At 38.9% G+C, this 19,302-nt stretch overlaps 1 protein-coding gene across 5 annotated transcripts in view; it reads left to right on the top strand.

The window, feature by feature from the left end:
- Nucleotides 1–19,302, top strand: part of STX17 (syntaxin 17) — an 87,854-nt gene that overhangs the window by 38,750 nt on the left and 29,802 nt on the right. For all 5 annotated transcript variants that reach the window (XR_010944937.1, XM_067743820.1, XM_067743822.1 and 2 more), the window contains exon 4: nt 17,680–17,905. Coding sequence is in view for 4 of the 5 variants with exons in the window: in XM_067743820.1 (XP_067599921.1) it covers nt 17,680–17,905 (226 nt within the window). In the remaining variant the exon portion in view is untranslated. The remainder of the gene's footprint in view (nt 1–17,679; nt 17,906–19,302) is intronic.

The following is a 19,302-nucleotide window of genomic DNA, read 5'->3' as shown; positions in this document are numbered from 1 at the left end:
TGGGCTCCGCACTTTTAGCCGCGGCTCGCCCCCGTCCCTGGAGCTCTCTCAAGCAGCGTTCTTAATCCCCTCTCCTCGTGCACCAGGAAACAAAGAGGGACGTAAAAGTCTCTTGCCTCTTCGGCAGTTCCAGACTTCTCCCCGGACTCTCTCCCGGCCAGCCGCGGTGCACTAACGCCCTGCAGGCTGTGTTCACGCCGCCAACCTCAGTCCTCTCCCGGCGCTCCGACAAAAGCCGGAGCCTCAGCTCCCAGTCCCGCCCGCCCCGGCGGGCGAGCAGACAAGCCTCTCGGCTGGCGAGTTCCGGTCGGCCCGATCCTCTGCGCTGGAATCTGTCCGCTTTGTCCTCCGCACCCCTGTTGCTGTGCTCTCCTCCGCGGCTCCCAAGCTCCCCCACTCCGCCTCCCGAAGCCTCCACCCGCGAAGGGGCTTCCTAGTGTGTGGACACTTTTCCTCCTTCACAGCTCTCTCCCGCTGGTGCAGGACCCGTCCCTATCCTTTTGTCTCTGTTTAGTTTTTTCTTTTGCCCTACCCAGGTACGTGGGGGGTTTCTTGCCTTTTGGGAGGTCTGAGGTCTTCTGCCAGCGTTCAGTAGATGCTCTGTAGGAGTTGTTCCATGCGTAGATGTATTTCTGGTGTATCTGTGGGGAGGAACGTGATCTCCGCGTCTTACTCTTCCGCCATCTTCCCGGAAACCAGACCACATTTGGAAAGATACTGCTCTACAGAGTCTATCCTAGTTCCACAGGTAGTGTAAATACAAAGAAAGTCAGACATGGAACTGGTAGAAGTAAAATGTGACTTTCATGATTTTACTAGGAGAAATATAGAATACTTGAGCTACTTTTAAATTTTTTAAAAGAAAATTTTAAAGGGAGAAGCAATAGAAAAGAGAGGGAACAAGGAGGAGAGAGGAAGTGAGGATGGTAGACAAAAGTTAGGAAAAAAGAAGAAAAGATTAGAGAGAAGCAAGGCCAGGTAGAGAACAGAAGAGAAGATAGAAGAGTAGATTCCAAAATGAATGCTGTTAGGAGGTAAATTGTTTTAGGTTATTATGACTTTAGAGGAATTTAAACTTAAATTTTGCCTTGAAATATTTGTGAGCCGATTAATCAGGATTTAGGATCCCGCCCCCCCCCCCTTTTTTTAAATAGGTATAGTACCTATGCCTCTACTCTGATTGGCAGAGTATACCTATAGTACCTATGCCTTTATTCTGATTGGAACTATAGAACCTCAGGGAGAAAATTAAATCTAAGGTACCATCACTTGTAGGATACACCAGTATTTTGTGTACCTCTGAGAGAGAAAAGTGCTGCCAGTTAAGTATAGCACAGTGCTTTTTTTTAACCATCTGTTTTAAGATACATTCCAATTTCAGAGATGTTAAAATGTGGGAAAGATGTTGTGTCCTCAGATTGATGAAATACAGTATTTAGAAGTCTTCTACCTTTCTACTCCAGCTCTGTCTTTTCCTGATTTATTCTTTCTATTTAGTAAGTTCTATTTTTTCAATATTATTCATCAGGAGTGGCTCAAATCTCACCTCCTTCATGAGGTCCGTGTAGATCCTTACAGTAAGATGTTTCAAGTTTCCTTTGAGCATGTTTCTTATGCCCCTTTCAATTTTGAATATTTCTTCTTAATGGAAAAGCAAAAGAGGAGTTAAGTAGTTCTGCTTTCTCTGTATTGTCTGCTAACATTATACCATCTGCCCCAAGCAGTAGGCCTGTACCTTCTTTCTTGTTCCTCTTGCCCTACATGCATTTTTTAAAATCTTTTTTATCGTTCTTAATATTTTTCGCCAGCCTCTGCTCATTCTGGGCTCTTACGTGGTTCTCCTCATTTCACATCACTCTTTTTTATTCATCCTTGTTTACTTACCTTTCTTTTCATTCCTGTTTTTTTTTTTTTAAAAACAAGTATCTTAAAATTCTGAACTTATAGCACACCTTACCCAATCATATTGGATTTTTTTAAGATGTCACTTTCCTTCCTTATCCGATTAACTTTTAACTTTTTTTTATAGTGTCAGAATTTTTACTTTTTAGAAACTCTCTTTTAAAAAAGGTTTTCCCATTACAATATAATCTCTGCTATGGCATCATACAAGTATTTTCTCTAAACTTGACTCACTTGCCTAAAGTATCACTGTTTCCAGTATTCCTTTTTGTAACTATTATGAACACCAAGATGGCAAGGTTGCTTTCTCATGGTTTTCATTTCCACTTTACTATTTTATGCTTCTGTGTCAGAATTAATTCCCCAAAAGTAGTTCCTTTCATTATTTCTTCCAACTAATGGAAGATGAAATGTTTCATATGCTAGTGACTTACATTATGCTTTCCTCGGCAAGTTCTAGCTGGTTTCTTGATAGTTGGAGATCCCTGTTGTTGGACCACCACTTTGCTACTTTGTGGAAAATATTATAATAAAAATTTCTAAAACTATTATTGTAACTTTCTATTATGAAATATAATATACATGCTATAAAAATCATTAAGCATAAATATAAACCTGAACAAGTTATTGTACTGTGAATACTCATGTAACCACTACTCAGATCAAGAAATAGACAATTACCAGCATCCTAGGATCCCCTCATACCCTCTTCCCACTTATAAACACATGTCTCCCTGCAAAAGTAATCACCGTCTTGATTTGTATGGTAACTGCTACTTAGTTCTTCTGTATGGTTTTACCACCAAAATACATAATTAAGACTATAGTTTAGGGCTTCCCTGGTGGCGCAGTGGTTGGGAGTCCGCCTGCCGATGCAGGGGACACGGGTTCGTGCCCCGGTCTGGGAAGATCCCACATGCCGCAGAGCGGCTGGGCCCGTGAGCCATGGCCGCTGAGCCTGCACGTCCGGAGCCTGTGCTCCACAACGGGAGAGGCCACAACAGTGAGAGGCCCGCGTACCGCAAAGAAAAAAAATTAAAAAGTAAAATGAGTTAGAGAATGTTCTCTCTTTCTCTTGAATAATTAGTGTAATTTCCTTTAACTCTTTGGAAGATTGGCCAGTGAAGCCACCTGTGCTGGTGTTTGTTTGGTTTTGGTTTTGTTTATGTGTACAGGGAGGTGGGGGAGTTTCAAAATGCACATTTAATTTTTTAATAGTTATGACTAGTCAGATATTTTTCTTGTCAGTTTTGGTAAGTTACAGTTTTCTAGTACTTTATCCATTTCATCTAACTTTTCTAGTTTATTGACATAAATGTATTCATAATATCCTCTCGTTACCTTTTTTTTTAATTTTAATTTTATTTTTGGCTGCATTGGATCTTCGTTGCTACGCATGGGCTTTCTCTAGTTGCGGCGAGCGGGGTCTACTCTTCGTTGCGGTACGTCGGCTTCTCATTGCGGTGGCTCCTTTTGTTGTGGAGCACAGGCTCTAGGCACGTGGGCTTCAGTAATTGTGGCACATGGGCCCAGTTGCTCCACAGCATGTGGGATCTTCCTGGACCTGGGATCGAACCCGTGTTGCCTGCACTGGCAGGCAGATTCTTAACCAGTGTGCCATCCTCTCTTCTTATCTTTTTAATACCTGAAATATCAGTAGCAATGTCCCCTTTTTTTCATTTCTGATTTTGGTTATTTGAACCGTCTTTATTTTTTTTAGCTACTTCTGAGTGAATTTTACCAACTTTATTAGTCTTCTAAAACTGAAAATTTGGCTTTTTTAACCTATTGTATGCTTGCTTTTTCTATTTAATGAAATTTATGTCCACATATTTATTATTTTCTACTTTCTTTGCATTTCTAAGTTCCTGAGATGGATGTTTAGTTTATTAATTTTCAGCCTTTCTTCTTTTCTAATATATTTGCATTTAGAGTTATAAATTTCTAACTACCGCTTCATCTGCCTATAAGTTTTAGTGTGCGTTATTTTTCTAATGCAGTTCAGAGCATTGTAATTTCCATTGTGGGGACACCCCTGGTGGCACAGTTAAGAATCCACCTGCCAACGCAGGGGACACGGGCTCGATTGCTGGTCCGGGAAGGCCCCACATGCCGCGGAGCAACTAAGCCCATGTGCCACAACTACTGAGCCTGCACTTTAGAGCCTGCGCGCCGCAATTCAACTACTGAAGCCCACAAGCTCTGGGTCCCGCGTGCCGCAACTACTGAGCCCGCGTGCCTAGAGCCCTGTGCTCTGCAACAAGATAAGCCACTGCAATGAGAAGCCTGCACACTGCAATAAAGAGTAGCTCCTGCTCGCCACAATCAGAGAAAGCCCATGCACAGCAATGAAGACCCAACACAGCCAAAAATGAAATAAATACATTTATTTAAAGAAATAATAATAATTTCCATTGTGATCTCTTCTTTGCTTTGTGGATTATGTATAAGGGTTTTTCTTTGTTTCCAGACATGTAGTGTTTATGGGTATATTTTTGTTAACTGTTTCAAGTTTAATTTTATTATGATCAGAGTACATGGTCTTGAATGAGGTTCCTTTTTTTTTCTTTTACTTTTATTTGCATTTATTTTTTGTGACATTTACTCCCCGGCCGTAAGTTTTTGTTTCGTCAGTTTCTTCTGGGATGGGATATCTTTTTCTTCTGGGCAACCTCCTCTTCTGGTTTAGGAATAATCTGTTCATTTTCAGTAAGGATCATCTCAATGTAGCAGGGAGAGCTCACGTATGGGTTGACCTGACTATGAGCTCTGTAAGTCCTGTACCACATCGTGGGGGCTTTGTTCACCTAGATGTGGTTAATGACCAGAGAATCTACATCTAAGTCCTTAAGTTCAGCATTACTCTCTGCACTTCTGAGCATGTGCTGTAAAAGTTCAGCACTCTTCTTGGGCCACTGACCCTGCATCCAGCCCCACTGTTTGACCTGGACACACCTACCAACTCCACCATTGTAACGACAGAATGGCACGCATTGCTTCTTTAACGTGACATCCTTCAGATACTTGGTGGCTTTTCAGATATGCATACCCTTAATGGCCTGGGCAGTTTAACGAGTGTTCTTAAAGTGAACATGAAGATTTCAGCCTCTTGACTTGCATGATTTTGTGGGGTTTTTTCTGGGTCAGGTGAATAGCGAACCATTTTTAGAGGTCACCTCAGACCACTTACCAGAAAAGTCCATTTTTTTTTTATTATAGTTGATTTACAGTGTCCTGTTCATTTCAGATGTACAGCACAGTGATTCAGTTATACACATACACACACACACACACATACACACATATTCTTTTGCAGATTCTTTTCACTTATAGGTTATTACAAATCATAGCGTATAGTTCCCTGTGCTATACAGTATGTCCTTGTTGGTTGTCTAGTTACATATAGTAGTGTGTGTATGTTAATCCCATCCTCCTAATTTATCCCCCTGCCCCCCGCCCTTCCCCTTTGGTAACCATAAATGTGTTTGTTTTCAAAACAACCATAAGTTGTTTTGTTTTCCATAAGTTTGTTTTCTGTGGGTTTATTTCTGTTTTATAAAGAAGTTCATTTGTATCTTATTTTTGTTTCAGATTCCACATATAAATGATATCATATGATATTTGTCTTTCTCCAGCTTACTTCACTCATTATGACAATCTCTAGGTCCATGTTGCTGCAAATGGCATTATTTCATTCTTTTTATGGCTGAGTGATATTCCATTATATATATGTACCACATCTTCTTTATCCACTCCTCTGTTGATGGATATTAAGGTTGCTTCCAGGTCTTGGCTATTGTACACAGTGCTGCAATGAACATTGCGGTGCATGTATCGTTTCAGATCATGTTTTTCTCTGCATATATGCCCAGGAGTGGGATTGCAGGGTCATATGGTAGCTCTATTTTTAGTTTTTTTTTTTTTTTTAACATCTTTATTGGGGTATAATTGTTTTCCAGTGGTGTGTTAGTTTCTGCTTTATAACAAAGTGAATCAGTTATACATATGCATATGTTCCCATATGTCTTCCCTCTTGCGTCTCCCTCCCTCCCACCCTCCCTATCCCACCCCTCCAGGCTGTCACAAAGCACCGAGCCAATATCCCTGTGCCATGCGGCTGCTTCCCACTAGCTATCTACCTTACTACGTTTGTTAGTGTCTATATGTCCATGACTCTCTCTCGCCCTGTCACAGCTCACCCTTCCCCCTCCCCATAACCTCAAGTCCGTTCTCTAGTAGGTCTGCGTCTTTATTTCTGCCTTACCCCTAGCTTCTTCATGACATTTTTTTTCTTAAATTCCATATATATGTGTTAGCATTACGGTATTTGTCTTTTTCTTTCTGACTTACTTCACTCTGTATGACAGACTCTAGGTCTATCCACCTCATTACAAATAGCTCAATTTCGTTTCTTTTCATGGCTGAGTAATATTCCATTGTATATATGCGCCACATCTTCTTTATCCATTCATCCGATGATGGGCACTTAGGTTGTTTCCATCTCCTGGCTATTGTAAATAAAGCTGCAATGAACATTTTGGTACATGACTCTTTTTGAATTACGGTTTTCTCAGGGTATATGCCCAGTAGTGGGATTGCTGGATCATATGGTAGTTCTATTTGTAGTTTTTTAAGGAACCTCCATACTGTTCTCCATAGTGGCTGAACCAATTCACATTCCCACCAGCAGTGCAAGAGTGTTCCCTTTTCTCCACACCCTCTCCAGCATTTATTGTTTCTAGATTTTTTGATGATGGCCATTCTGACTGGTGTGAGATGATATCTCATTGTAGTTTTGATTTGCATTTCTCTAATGATTAATGATGTTGAGCATTCTTTCATGTGTTTGTTGGCAGTCTGTATATCTTCTTTGGAGAAATGTCTATTTAGGTCTTCTGCCCATTTTTGGATTGGGTTGTTTGCTTTTTTGTTATTGAACTGCATGAGCTGCTTGTAAATTTTGGAGATTAATCCTTTGTCGGTTGCTTCATTTGCAAATATTTTCTCCCATTCTGAGGGTTGTCTTTTGGTCTTGTTTATGGTTTCCTTTGCTGTGCAAAAGCTTTTAAGTTTCATTAGGTCCCGTTTGTTTATTTTTGTTTTTATTTCCATTACTCTAGGAGGTGGGTCAGAAAGGATCTTGCTGTGATTTATGTCATAGAGTGTTCTGCCTATGTTTTCCTCTAAGAGTTTGATAGTTTCTGGCCTTACATTTAGGTCTTTAATCCATTTTGAGCTTATTTTTGTGTATGGTGTTAGGGAGTGATCTAATCTCATACTTTTACATGTACCTGTCCAGTTTTCCCAGAACCACTTATTGAAGAGGCTGTCCTTTCTCCACTGTACATTCCTGCCACCTTTATCAAAGATAAGGTGTCCATATGTGCATTGGTTTATCTCTGGGCTTCCTATCCTGTTCCATTGATGTATATTTCTGTTTTTGTGTCAGTACCATACTGTCTTGATTACTGTAGCTTTGTAGTATAGTCTGAAGTCAGGGAGCCTGATTCCTCCAGCTCCTTTTTTCGTTCTCAGGATTGCTTTGGCTATTCGGGGTCTTTTGTGTTTCCATACAAATTGCGAAATTTTTTGTTCTAGTTCTGTGAAAAATGCCAGTGGTAGTTTGATAGGGATTGCATTGAATCTATAGATTGCTTTGGGTAGTAGAGTCATTTTCACAATGTTGATTCTTCCAATCCAAGAACATGGTATATCTCTCTATCTATTTGTATCATCTTTAATTTCTTTCATCAGTGTCTTATAATTTTCTGCATACAGTTCTTTTGTCTCCTTAGGTAGATTTATTCCTAGATATTTTATTCTTTTTGTTGCAGTGGTAAATGGGAGTGTTTTCTTGATTTCACTTTCAGATTTTTCATCATCAGTATATAGGAATGCAAGAGATTTCTGTGCATTAATTTTGTATCCTGCCACTTTACCAAATTCATTGATTAGCTCTAGTAGTTTTCTGGTAGCATCTTTAGGATTCTCTATGTATAGGATCATGTCATCTGCAAACAGTGACAGCTTTACTTCTTCTTTTCTGATTTGGATTCCTTTTATTTCCTTTTCTTCTCTGATTGCTGTGGCTAAAACTTCCAAAACTATGTTGAATAAGAGTGGTGAGAGTGGGCAACCTTGTCTTGTTCCTGATTTTGGTGGAAATGGTTTCAGTTTTTCACCATTGAGGATGATGTTTGCTGTGGGCTTGTCATATATGGCCTTTATTATGTTGAGGAAAGTTCCCTCTATGCCTACTTTCTGCAGGGTTTTTATCATAAATGGGTGTTGAATTTTGTCAAAAGCTTTCTCTACATCTATTGAGATGATCATATGGTTTTTCTCCTTCAATTTGTTAATATGGTTTATCACATTGATAGATTTGCATATATTGAAGAATCCTTGCATTCCTGGAATAAACCCCACTTGATCATGGTGTATGATCCTTTTAATGTGCTGTTGGATTCTGTTTGCTAGTATTTTGTTGAGGATTTTTGCATCTATGTTCATCAGTGATATTGGCCTGTAGTTTTCTTTCTTTGTGACATCCTTGTCTGGTTTTGGTATCAAGGTGATGGTGGCCTCGTAGAAGGAATTGGGGAGTGTTCCTCCCTCTGCTATATTTTGGAAGAGTTTGAGAAGGATAGGTGTTAGCTCTTCTCTAAATGTTTGATAGAATTCGCCTGTGAAGCCATCTGGTCTTGGGCTTTTGTTTGTTGGAAGATTTTTAATCACAGTTTCAATTTGAGTGCTTGTGATTGGTCTGTTCATATTTTCTATTTCTTCCTGATTCAGTCTTGGCAGGTTGTGCATTTCTAAGAATTTGTCCATTTCTTCCAGATTGTCCATTTTATTGGCATATATTTGCTTGTAGTAACCTCTCATGATCTTTTGTATTTCTGCAGTGTCAGTTGTTACTTCTCCTTTTTCATTTCTAATTCTATTGATTTGAGTCTTCTCCCTTTTTTTCTTGATGAGTCTGGCTAGTGGTTTATCTATTTTGTTTATCTTCTCAAAGACCAGCTTTTAGTTTTATTGATCTTTGCTATTGTTTCCTTCATTTCTTTTTCATTTATTTCTGATCTGATTTTTATGATTTCTTTCCTTCTGCTAGCTTTGGGGTTTTTTTGTTCTTCTTTCTCTAATTGCTTTAGGTGCAAGGTTAGGTTGTTTATTCGAGATGTTTCCTGCTTCTTAAGGTGGGCTTGTGTTGCTATAAACTTCCCCCTTAGAACTGCTTTTGCTGCATCCCATAGATTTTGGGTCGTTGTGTCTCCATTGTCATTTGTTTCTAGGTATTTTTTTATTTCCTCTTTGATTTCTTCAATGATCACTTTATTATTAAGTAGTGTATTGTTTAGCCTCCATGTGTTTGTATTTTTTCAGATCTTTTCCTGTAATTGATATCTAGTCTCATGGTGTTGTGGTCAGAAAAGATATTTGATACAATTTCAATTTTCTTAAATTTACCAAGGCTTGATTTGTGACCCAAGATATGATCTATCCTGGAGAATGTTCCATGAGCACTTGAGAAAAATGTGTATTCTGTTGTTTTTGGATGGAGTGTCCTATAAATATCAATTAAGTCCATCTTGTTTAATGTATCATTTAAAGCTTGTGTTTACTTATTTATTTTCATTTTCGATGATCTGTCCATTGGTGAAAGTGGAGTGTTTAAGTCCCCTACTATGAATGTGTTACTGTCAATTTCCCCTTTTATGGCTGTTAGTATTTGCCTTATGTATTGAGGTGCTCCTATGTTGGGTGCATAAATATTTACAATTGTTATATCTTCTTCTTGCATCCATCCCTTGATCATTATGTAGTGTCCTTCTTTGTCTCTTTTAATAGTTCTTATTTTAAAGTCTATTTTGTCTGATATGAGAATTGCTACTCCAGCTTTCTTTTGGTTTCCATTTGCATGGAATATCTTTTTCCATCCCCTTACTTTCAGTCTGTATGTGTCTCTAGGTCTGAAGTGGGTCTCTTGTAGACAGCATATATAAGGGTCTTGTTTTTGTATCCATTCAGCCAATCTGTGTCTTTTGGTGGGAGCATTTAGTCCATTTACATTTAAGGTAATTATCGATATGTATGTTCCTATTCCCATTTTCTAAATTCTTTTGGGTTCGTTATTATAGGTCTTTTCCTTCTCTTGTGTGTCTTGTCTAGAGAAGTTCCTTTAGCATTTGTTGTAAAGCTGGTTTGGTGGTGCTGAACTCTCTCAGCTTTTGCTTGTCTATAAAGTTTTAACTTCTCCATCAAATTTGAGATCCTTGCTGGGTAGAGTAATCTTGGTTGCAGGTTTTTCTCCTTCATCACTTTAAATATGTCCTGCCAGTCCCTTCTGGCTTGCAGAGTTTCTGCTGAAAGATCAGCTGTTAACCTTATGGGGATTCCCTTGTGTGTTATTTGTTGTTTTTCCTTTGCTGCTTTTAATATGTTTTCTTTGTATTTAGTTTTTGACAGTTTGATTAATATGTGTCTTGGTGTATTTCTCCTTGGATTTTCCTGTATGGGACTCTCTGTGCTCTCTGGACTTGATTAACTATTTCCTTTCCCATATTAGGGAAGTTTTCAACTATAATCTCTTCAAATATTTTCTCAGTCGCTTTCTTTTTCTCTTCTTCTTCTGGAACCCCTGTAAGTCAAACGTTGGTGTGTTTAATGTTGTCCCAGAGGTCTCTGAGACTGTCCTCAGTTCTTTTTATTCTTTTTTCCTTATTCTGCTTTGCAGTAGTTATTTCCACTATTTTATCTTCCAGGTCACTTATCCGTTCTTCTGCCTCAGTTATTCTGCTATTGATCCCATCTAGAGTATTTTTAATTTCATTTATTGTGTTGTTCATCGTTGTTTGTTTCATCTTTAGTTCTTCTAGGTCCTTGTTAAATGTTTCTTGCATTTTGTCTATTCTATTTCCAAGATTCTGGATCATCTTTACTATCATTATTCTGAATTCTTTTTCAGGTAGACTGCCTATTTCCTCTTCATTTGTTAGGTCTTGTGGGTTTTTATCTTGCTCCTTCATCTCCTGTGTGTTTTTCTGTCTTCTCATTTTGCTTATCTTACTGTGTTTGGGGTCTCCTTTTTGCAGGCTGCAGGTTCGTAGTTCATGGTGTTTTTGGTGTCTGTCCCCAGTGGCTAAAGTTGATTCAGTGGGTTGTGTAGGCTTCCTGGTGGAGGGGACTAGTGCCTGTGTTCTGGTGGATGAGGCTGGATCTTGTCTTTCTGGTGGGCAGATCCACGTCTGGTGGTGTGTTTTGGGGTGTCTGTGGACTTATTATGATTTTGGGCAGCCTCTCTGCTAATGGGTGGGGTTGTGTTCCTGTCTTGCTAGTTGTTTGCCATAGGATGTCCAGCACTGTAGTTTGCTGGTCGTTGAGTGAAGCTGGGTGCTGGTGTTGAGATGGAGTTCTCTGGGAGATTTTCGCCATTTGATATTATGTGGAGCTGGGAGGTCTCTTGTGGACCAGTGTGCTGAAGTTGGCTCTCCCACCTCAGAGGCACAGCACTGACTCCTGGCTGCAGCACCAAGAGCCTTTCATTCACATGGCTCAGAATAAAAGGGAGATAAAGTAGAAAGAAAGAATTAGTAGAAGAAAGAAAGAAAGAAAAAGAAAAGGGAGGGAGGAAGGAAGGAAGGAAGGAAGGAAGGAGGGAAGGATAAAAAGAAGATAAAGTGAAAGAAATTAAGTAACATAAAATATAATAAAAATTTTAAAATAAAATAATTTTTAAGAGAAGAAAAAGGAAAAAAAAGTTAAGAAAAAAAAAACAAAAACGGACGGGTAGAACCCTAGGATAAATGGTGGAAGCAAAGCTATACACACAAAATCTCACATAGAAGCATACACATACACACAAAAAGAGGAAAAGGGGAAAAAATCATAAATCCTGCTCTCGAAGTCCACCTCCTCAATTTGGGATGATTCGTTGTCTAAAGGAGGGAAGGAGGGAAAGAAAGAAAGAAAGAAAAGTAGAATAAAATAGAAGTTATTAAAATAAAAAATAATTATTAAGAAAATAATTAAAAAAAACAAACAAAAAAAAAACGGACAGATAGAACCCTATTATAAATGGTGGAAGCAAAGCTATACAGACAAAATCTCACACAGAAGCATACACATACACACACAAAAAGAGGAAATGGGGAAAAAATCATAAATCTTCCTTTCAGAGTCCACCTCCTTAATTTGGGATGATTCGTTGACTATTCATGTATTCCACAGATGCAGGGTACATCAAGTTGATTGTGGAGCTTTAATCCGCTGCTTCTGAGGCTGCTGGGAGAGATTTCCCTTTCTCTTCTTTGTTCTCACAGCTCCCAGTGGCTCAGCTTTGGATTTGACCCTGCCTGTGCGTGTAGGTCGGCCGGAGGGCGTCTGTTCTTCGCTCAGACAGGGCAGGGTTAAAGGAGCTGCTGATTCGGGGGCTCTGGCTCACTCAGGCCGGCGGGGAGGGAGGGGCACGGAGTGCGGGGCGAGCCTGCGGTGGCAGTCAGGTGTGACATTGCACCAGCCTGAGGCCCGCCGTGCGTTCTTCTGGGGGAGTTGTCCCTGGATCCCAGGACCCTGGCAGTGGCGGGCTGCACAGGCTCCCCGGAAGCGGGTTGTGGATAGTGACCTGTGCTCGTACACAGGCTTCTTGGTGGCGGCAGCAGCAGCCTTAGCATCCCATGCCCATCATTGGGATTCGCGCTTTTAGCCGCGGCTTGTGCCCGTCTCTGGAGCTCCTTTAAGCAGCACTCTTAATCCCCTCTCCTCGCGCACTAGGAGACAAAAGAAGAAAAAGTCTCTTGCCTCTTTGGCAGGTGCAGACCTTTCTCCGGACTCCCTCCCGGCTAGCCGCGGCGCACCAACCCCCTGCAGGCTGTGCTCACGCCGCCAACCCCAGTCCTCTCCCGTCGCTCCTACCGAAGTTGAGCCTCAGCTCCCAGCCCCGCCCACCCCGGCGGGTGAGCAGACAAGCCTCTCGGGCTGGTGAGTGCTGGTCGGCACCGATCCTCTGTGCGGGAAACTGTCCGCTTTGCCCTCCGTACCCCGGTTGCTGTGCTCTCCTTCGCAGCTCCGAAGCTTTCCCCCTCCGCCAGCCACAGCCTCCGCCTGCAAAGGGGCTTCCTAGTGTGTGGAAACCTTTCCTCCTTCGCAGCTCCCTCCCACTGGTGCAGGTCCCTTCCCTTTCCTTTTGTCTCTGTTTATTCCTTTTTCTTTTGCCCTACCCAGGTACGTGGGGGGGAGGTTCTTGCCTTTTGGGAGGTCTGAGGTCTTCTGGCAGCATTCAGTAGGTGTTCTGTAGGAGTTGTTCCACGTGTAGATGTATTTTTGGTGTATCTGTGGAGAGGAAGGTGATCTCCGCGTCCTACTCTTCCGCCATCTTCCCCAGTAATCTTCGCATGTATCTTTTCAAATTAATGTTTTTCGATTTTTTTGGATATATATCCAGGAATGGAATTGCTGGGTCATATGGTAGTTCTATTTTTATTTTTTTAAGAAACCTCCATACTGTTTTTCACAGTGACTACCAAATTACATTACCACCAACAGTGTACAAAGATTGTGTACTGTATTTTTAAATGATATTCATTCTTTTCTACAATCTACATTTTGCCTTTTATGGTTTCCGGTTATCTCCTGAATTTTCAAGCTTGATACTTATATCTTGGAACAAAATAACCATAGTTTTATAAGTTACATTTGCTAATTCCCCTATTAGAAGTCCCTTTGGATGTTTCAATTGTCTGTTGTTTCTGCTGTTTCTTCATTATGTTGTGTATGTCCTCATGTGCTTGATTGTCTTTGATTGGTGGACATTATATTTGAAAAATTATTTATGGAAGTTATTGATAGCTAGATGTGACATTATTTTCCTCCAGAGAGGATGTTCATTTGCTTCTTCTAAGCGTCTGGGGTACTAACTTCCAAGATTATCTTTATACTATTTCAGAGATAAAGATTTATGTTAGCTACACAAAAGACAGGAAGCCAAACTGCAGTTCCTGCAAGGGCTGATTTATTTCAGGATCACCTGTGCTCCTAGGGTGCAGTTCTTTTAAGATTCCAACCCAAGGTACCATAGTGCTTATCCGTAGCAGGTCCTGGCATTGGATATTTTACCCTGAGATTTGTGAGGCTGTCAAGGACTCTGGTAATCAGATACACTCAAGCAAATGTGACCTAAATTCAGGACTCACGTCTCTGGATTTCTATCTTTGCCCAATTCTTGGCCTACAAATTTCTCGCTATCTTGTTTGCTTTTTTTTTTTAATAATAGTGTTTATTTATTTTTACTTGTTGACAGTTTGCTTTATTTATTTATTTATGGCTGTATTGGGTCTTCGTTTCCGTGCGAGGGCTTTCTCTAGTTGTGGCGAGCGGGGGCCACTCACTATCGCGGCCTCTCTTGTTGCAGAGCACAGGCTCCAGACGCGCAGGCTCAGTAATTGTGGCTCACGGGCCCAGTTGCTCCGCGGCATGTGGGATCTTCCCAGACCAGGGCTCAAACCCGTGTCCCCTGCATTGGCAGGCAGACTCTCAACCACTGCGCCACCAGGGAAGCCATTGTTTGCTTTTTTGATGCTTTTGAATTTATTTTTCTTTTGGTTTGTTTTGTGATTTATGTTGCTTTCATCTTTTTAAGTAGTCATTGATGGGAGGGTTATTTTAATTATCCAGCCTGCTATAGCCAGAAGCAGAAACACCTACTTTATATTCTTCACATATTAACTTTAGAGAGACTCTGTAGCTATATAGTAGCTGTCCAATATAGTAGCCCTTAGCCACATATAATTGTTGAGCACTTAAAATGTGGCTAGTTTGAATTGAGATGTGCTGTGAATGTAATATATATGCCAAATTTCTAAGACTGACTACAAATAAAATCATGTAAAATATTTCATTAATAATTTTTATATTGATTACATGTTGAAATGATAATGTTTCGGATGCATTGGGTTAAATAAAATATATTAAAACTAATTCATCTCTTCCTTTTTACTTTTTTAATGTGACTGTTAGAAAATTTAAAATTACATAGTGTATGGCTTGCATTTATGGTTTGTATTGTATTTCTTTTGGATAGTATAGCTATATAGTAAAGTTGTTGAGCACACATGCTCTATAGCCTGAATTTGATTCCTGGCTTTACTTTTTACTAGAAGTGTAATCCTGGGATATTTTCTTAATTTGCTTTTAATTTTCTCTTCTGTAGAATGAGAATAACAGTAATATCTATTTCAAAAATAAATTGTGAAGGTAAAACAAGATAAAGAAGGTAAAGCACTTAGCATAATGGACAACTTATAGTAGTGTTGATACAAATTTAGCCATTATTTGTGTTTTTGTTATTATAGTATCAGATTTTATAGTTAAATGGGTATTTCCTTTCTCTCCCTTAACATTTTTCCCTTCACCCATAGTAATAAAGGGTTCTTAAAGCTAGACACCGTAATTTGACTGGGGATGTAACATATGTACAGATTCTATAAGAGGGGAAGAATATGTCAGAGGCAAATGCTCATTAGCTGCAGAAACTTCTTAATGCTTCTCCAAAGTAACATCGCCTAAAATACCTCTATGAACTATGTAGCAAGTACATAACCAAGTTATAACTGTAGTCCAGAAAGGAATCACACAGCCAAGAGGTGTGTAGGAGACAATATTTTTCCAGGACTTGAGAACTGGACTCTAGTCCTAATTCTGCCACTGTGTTCAGCTGGACTCTAGTTTCCATATTGTAAAATTGTGAAGTTGAATTGAATGATCACATAAGCCCCTTAGGGTTCCATGAATTTTACATCTAAAATGCTTATGTATCACATATTTTTAATCCACAGTCCAATTATCTTTAGGTTTTCCAGCTCACATGGGGATGATAAGAGTGGACATAAAGTTAAATGAAGCATAGAGTCATGATAGGATAGAGGTACAACTTTTTGATTCACCCACAATATCTTACAAGATGTTCTAGGTGGTAGCTAAACTATTTTTTTTTCAGAGTTAGCTTTAATTTTAGTAGAATACAATAGATACTTTAGATTGTATTAAGGTACCGTATAGCTAGGAATTATGGTTATAGTTTAATAGAAAGGTTGCTGGACTTGTAAGAATACCTGGGTTTTAACCTGAGTTTTGCTGCTAGATAATTAAGTAAATCCTGAACAAATTTTGTTTTGATTTCTCTATGTGTAATAATGTGGAATGTAATAATATGGACTACATCACCTCACTCAAAGTAGGCACTTGAAAAATTTAAGAAATCAGTACTTCTTGTTCTGTCTCCTGTACAGGATTTGCATTACTGTCTGTGAAAGTACATTAGGGGAAAAGAATTTAAAATATTATATGACTAGAGATCTATAATTTTAAATAAGCATCATATATAGATCATTCTTACAAGTTCTGTTTAATTGTAAAAGAAGAATTGGTTTTCATGTTTTTCAAAGTCTAGACCACTGAAAAAGATGAAAAGCTCCTCAGTTTATTTTATGAAGCTAGCACAAACTTAAACCTGTTAGAATAAGTTTAAACCTAGTGAAGATAGTATAGACACACACACTGTTCATGTGTGCATCCATGCACACACACACACACACACACACACACACACACATTCACATACTCATACAGATGTACTAAAATTCCAAATAAAATATTAGCAAATTGAATCCCACAGTATATTAAAAAATTGTATATATTGACCAAGGAGGGTCTATCTTAGAAATATTAAAATGGCCCTATACCATGAAATTTGCCCATAATTTATTATATCAACATTAGAGAAAAATTTATAAATTATGGCAATAGGTGATTTTTAACAGCAGAGAAGATCATTTCATAAAAATCTAGCAACTTCAGAGAGCAATTCAAAGTAAAACAACAGTGAGATAACATGTAGTACTGGCAGTATATGGGGAAATGGGAACTCAGACTTTAGTGGTAGTGTGAGTTGTTAAGCCTTTTGAGGAAGAACTGATAATAGCTACTGAAATAAAGATACGTATTATCCTTTGAGTGAGTACTCTAACTTTGGGGAATCATTCCTACAAAATGTAGTATAATAGTATATGCTAGAACACTAATATATACTGTTACCATATATTAGGGTTTATAGTCTAGTACATTTGTTTCATAGTTTGTAATAACTAAAAACTGGAAACAACATGAATGACTTTAATCACTGGAGGAGTGATCGAATAAATTATATTACATCAGTACTATGGAATATGGTACAGTCATTGACCAGGAGGGATATCCATTATGATATTGTTAAGTTGGGGTGTGGAAGTTTGTCAATTGTAGATTATTGTGCATAATGTAATTTGTTTTTTATAAAAAGAAAAGCTTTATATGCTAATGTTTGTATGAGCAATAAGTATGTGAAAGGACTGAGTTAAGAGAAGTGGTAGGATTGGTGAAGTGGGGAAAACTAACACAACATTGTTAATCAGCTATACTCCAATATAAAATAAAAAGTCATTAACTTTTTCTTGATGTGTTTCTGCAGTGTTTCATTTGTTATGAAGAGCATTTGTTACCTTTGTAATAATCACATTTAATGAAGGAAAAAATGCTAAATAAATTCAGAGTATGAGGATGTGAGTTCTAAAGAAGCTGGATTTGGCCAGAGACGTGAAAAAACAGAAAAGTATTAATACATACTGTCTGTTGTAAAGAATACTTCTGATTTCCATTGAAAGCCATTATCACAAATTACCTCTGAAAATAAAGATATTTTATATTAAGAGATGGTGGCTTTAAAGATTTTTTTTTCTTTTACAGCAACTCCGCTCCAATATCCGAGAAATGGAGAAGCTTTGTTTGAAAGTCCAAAAGGATGACCTTGGACTTCTGAAGAGAATGATAGATCCTGTTAAAGAAGAAGCATCAGCAGCAACAGCAGAATTTCTTCAACTCCATCTGGAATCTGTAGAAGAGCTTAAGAAACAATTTAATGATGAAGAAACTTTATTACAGCCTTCTTTGACCAGATCCATGACTGTTGGTGGTAATGTACTAAGTCTTATTCTTGATCATAGTATAGTAATGCAGTTAATTAAGTTTACCTCCTTGTATTGATATTGCAGATTATATATAAATCTCCAGGGATCACCTTCTAGTCCAGTATGCTGAATTCTTGGACCCTGAGTGTGCTTGGAATTGCATATCCTACAAGTTTTACAGGGTAAAAAAATTGAGGCTATGCTGTATAGTGAGGAACTTAAAGGCTTCAAGTACCTATTTGTGCATATATTAAAAATAAATTTTAAAATATTTCCTAAGGAAAATGTCATCCTTGTCTGCAGAGTACTCCTCCCTCATCTCCAGGTGCGGGGGTGGCCTAGGCAGGCATGCTTCTTTCTTAGGCATTCTGGTTTTCAGAGGGCATGTTAGATCTGTCTCCCAGAAAAGTCTGCATTGGGGGTCATGCCATTAACTTTTATGAAGTGATACTCTAAGAAAGAGGCCAATGAAACTGGTCATGATAACTCTTCTAAGGATGTAATTGATAATTGTTGATTGCATTGTATAATGTCTGTGTAAGGAACCCTGAAAAAAATTCTTTGTTTAATAGGTAGTAGTACTTCAAAGCGATTAATCCTTTTTTTTTTTTTTTTTTTTTGCGGTACACGGGCCTCTCACAGTTGTGGCCTCTCCCGTTGCAGAGCACAGGCTCCGGACGCGCAGGCTCAGCGGCCATGGCTCATGGGCCCAGCCGCTCCGCGGCATGTGGAATCTTCCTGGACCGGGGCATGAACCCGTGTCCCCTGCATCGGCAGGTGGACTCCCAACCACTGTGCCACCAGGGAAGCCCCAATTAATCTTTTTTATTCTTCTGGGTATTGAATGGCATCACTAATAAGATTTCTCTACTTGTTTACTGGAATACTTAAATCTAAATTTTTTAATTTGCAAAAGCCCAAATTTTGAACTTTCCTGGCTTTGTTTTATAATTGCTGTCCTTGTATTTCCATTTTTGTTTTAGAGTTTCTCTTTTTAATTTATGCCATCTTATTACAGTTTATATATGTTATAAGCCACCTTAAAACTTTATGGAAAGGGTGTGGTATAAATAAATTACAAATTAGAATACAATCTGAGAGATGTTACAGCTGACCTGTTTTCCTCTTTTTATTTACCTAGGAGTTAGGAGGTTCCTGTATCACTCCCTGTCTCCAAAACCAGATTATTTTTAACACTGTATTTTCAGTGCTAATGATCCAGTTTTACAGGGAAATTTTTTTTTAAAATAGAAGAAACATTTAGGCCATCATCCAGAGTTTCTGGGTAATCTTGCTTTTATTGCCTCCTTAGTACCTAAGCACATAATACATAGTACTTGGCACATAGTGGATTATTAATAAATGTTTTAGAAATCTGAATGAATAAACATCTTTTTAGAGA

Source organism: Pseudorca crassidens, chromosome 7, assembly GCF_039906515.1.
Source record: "Pseudorca crassidens isolate mPseCra1 chromosome 7, mPseCra1.hap1, whole genome shotgun sequence".
Taxonomy (NCBI): domain Eukaryota; kingdom Metazoa; phylum Chordata; class Mammalia; order Artiodactyla; family Delphinidae; genus Pseudorca; species Pseudorca crassidens.
The sequence above is the reverse complement of the archived record's forward strand: the minus strand, read 5'-3'. Positions and strand labels throughout refer to the sequence as shown.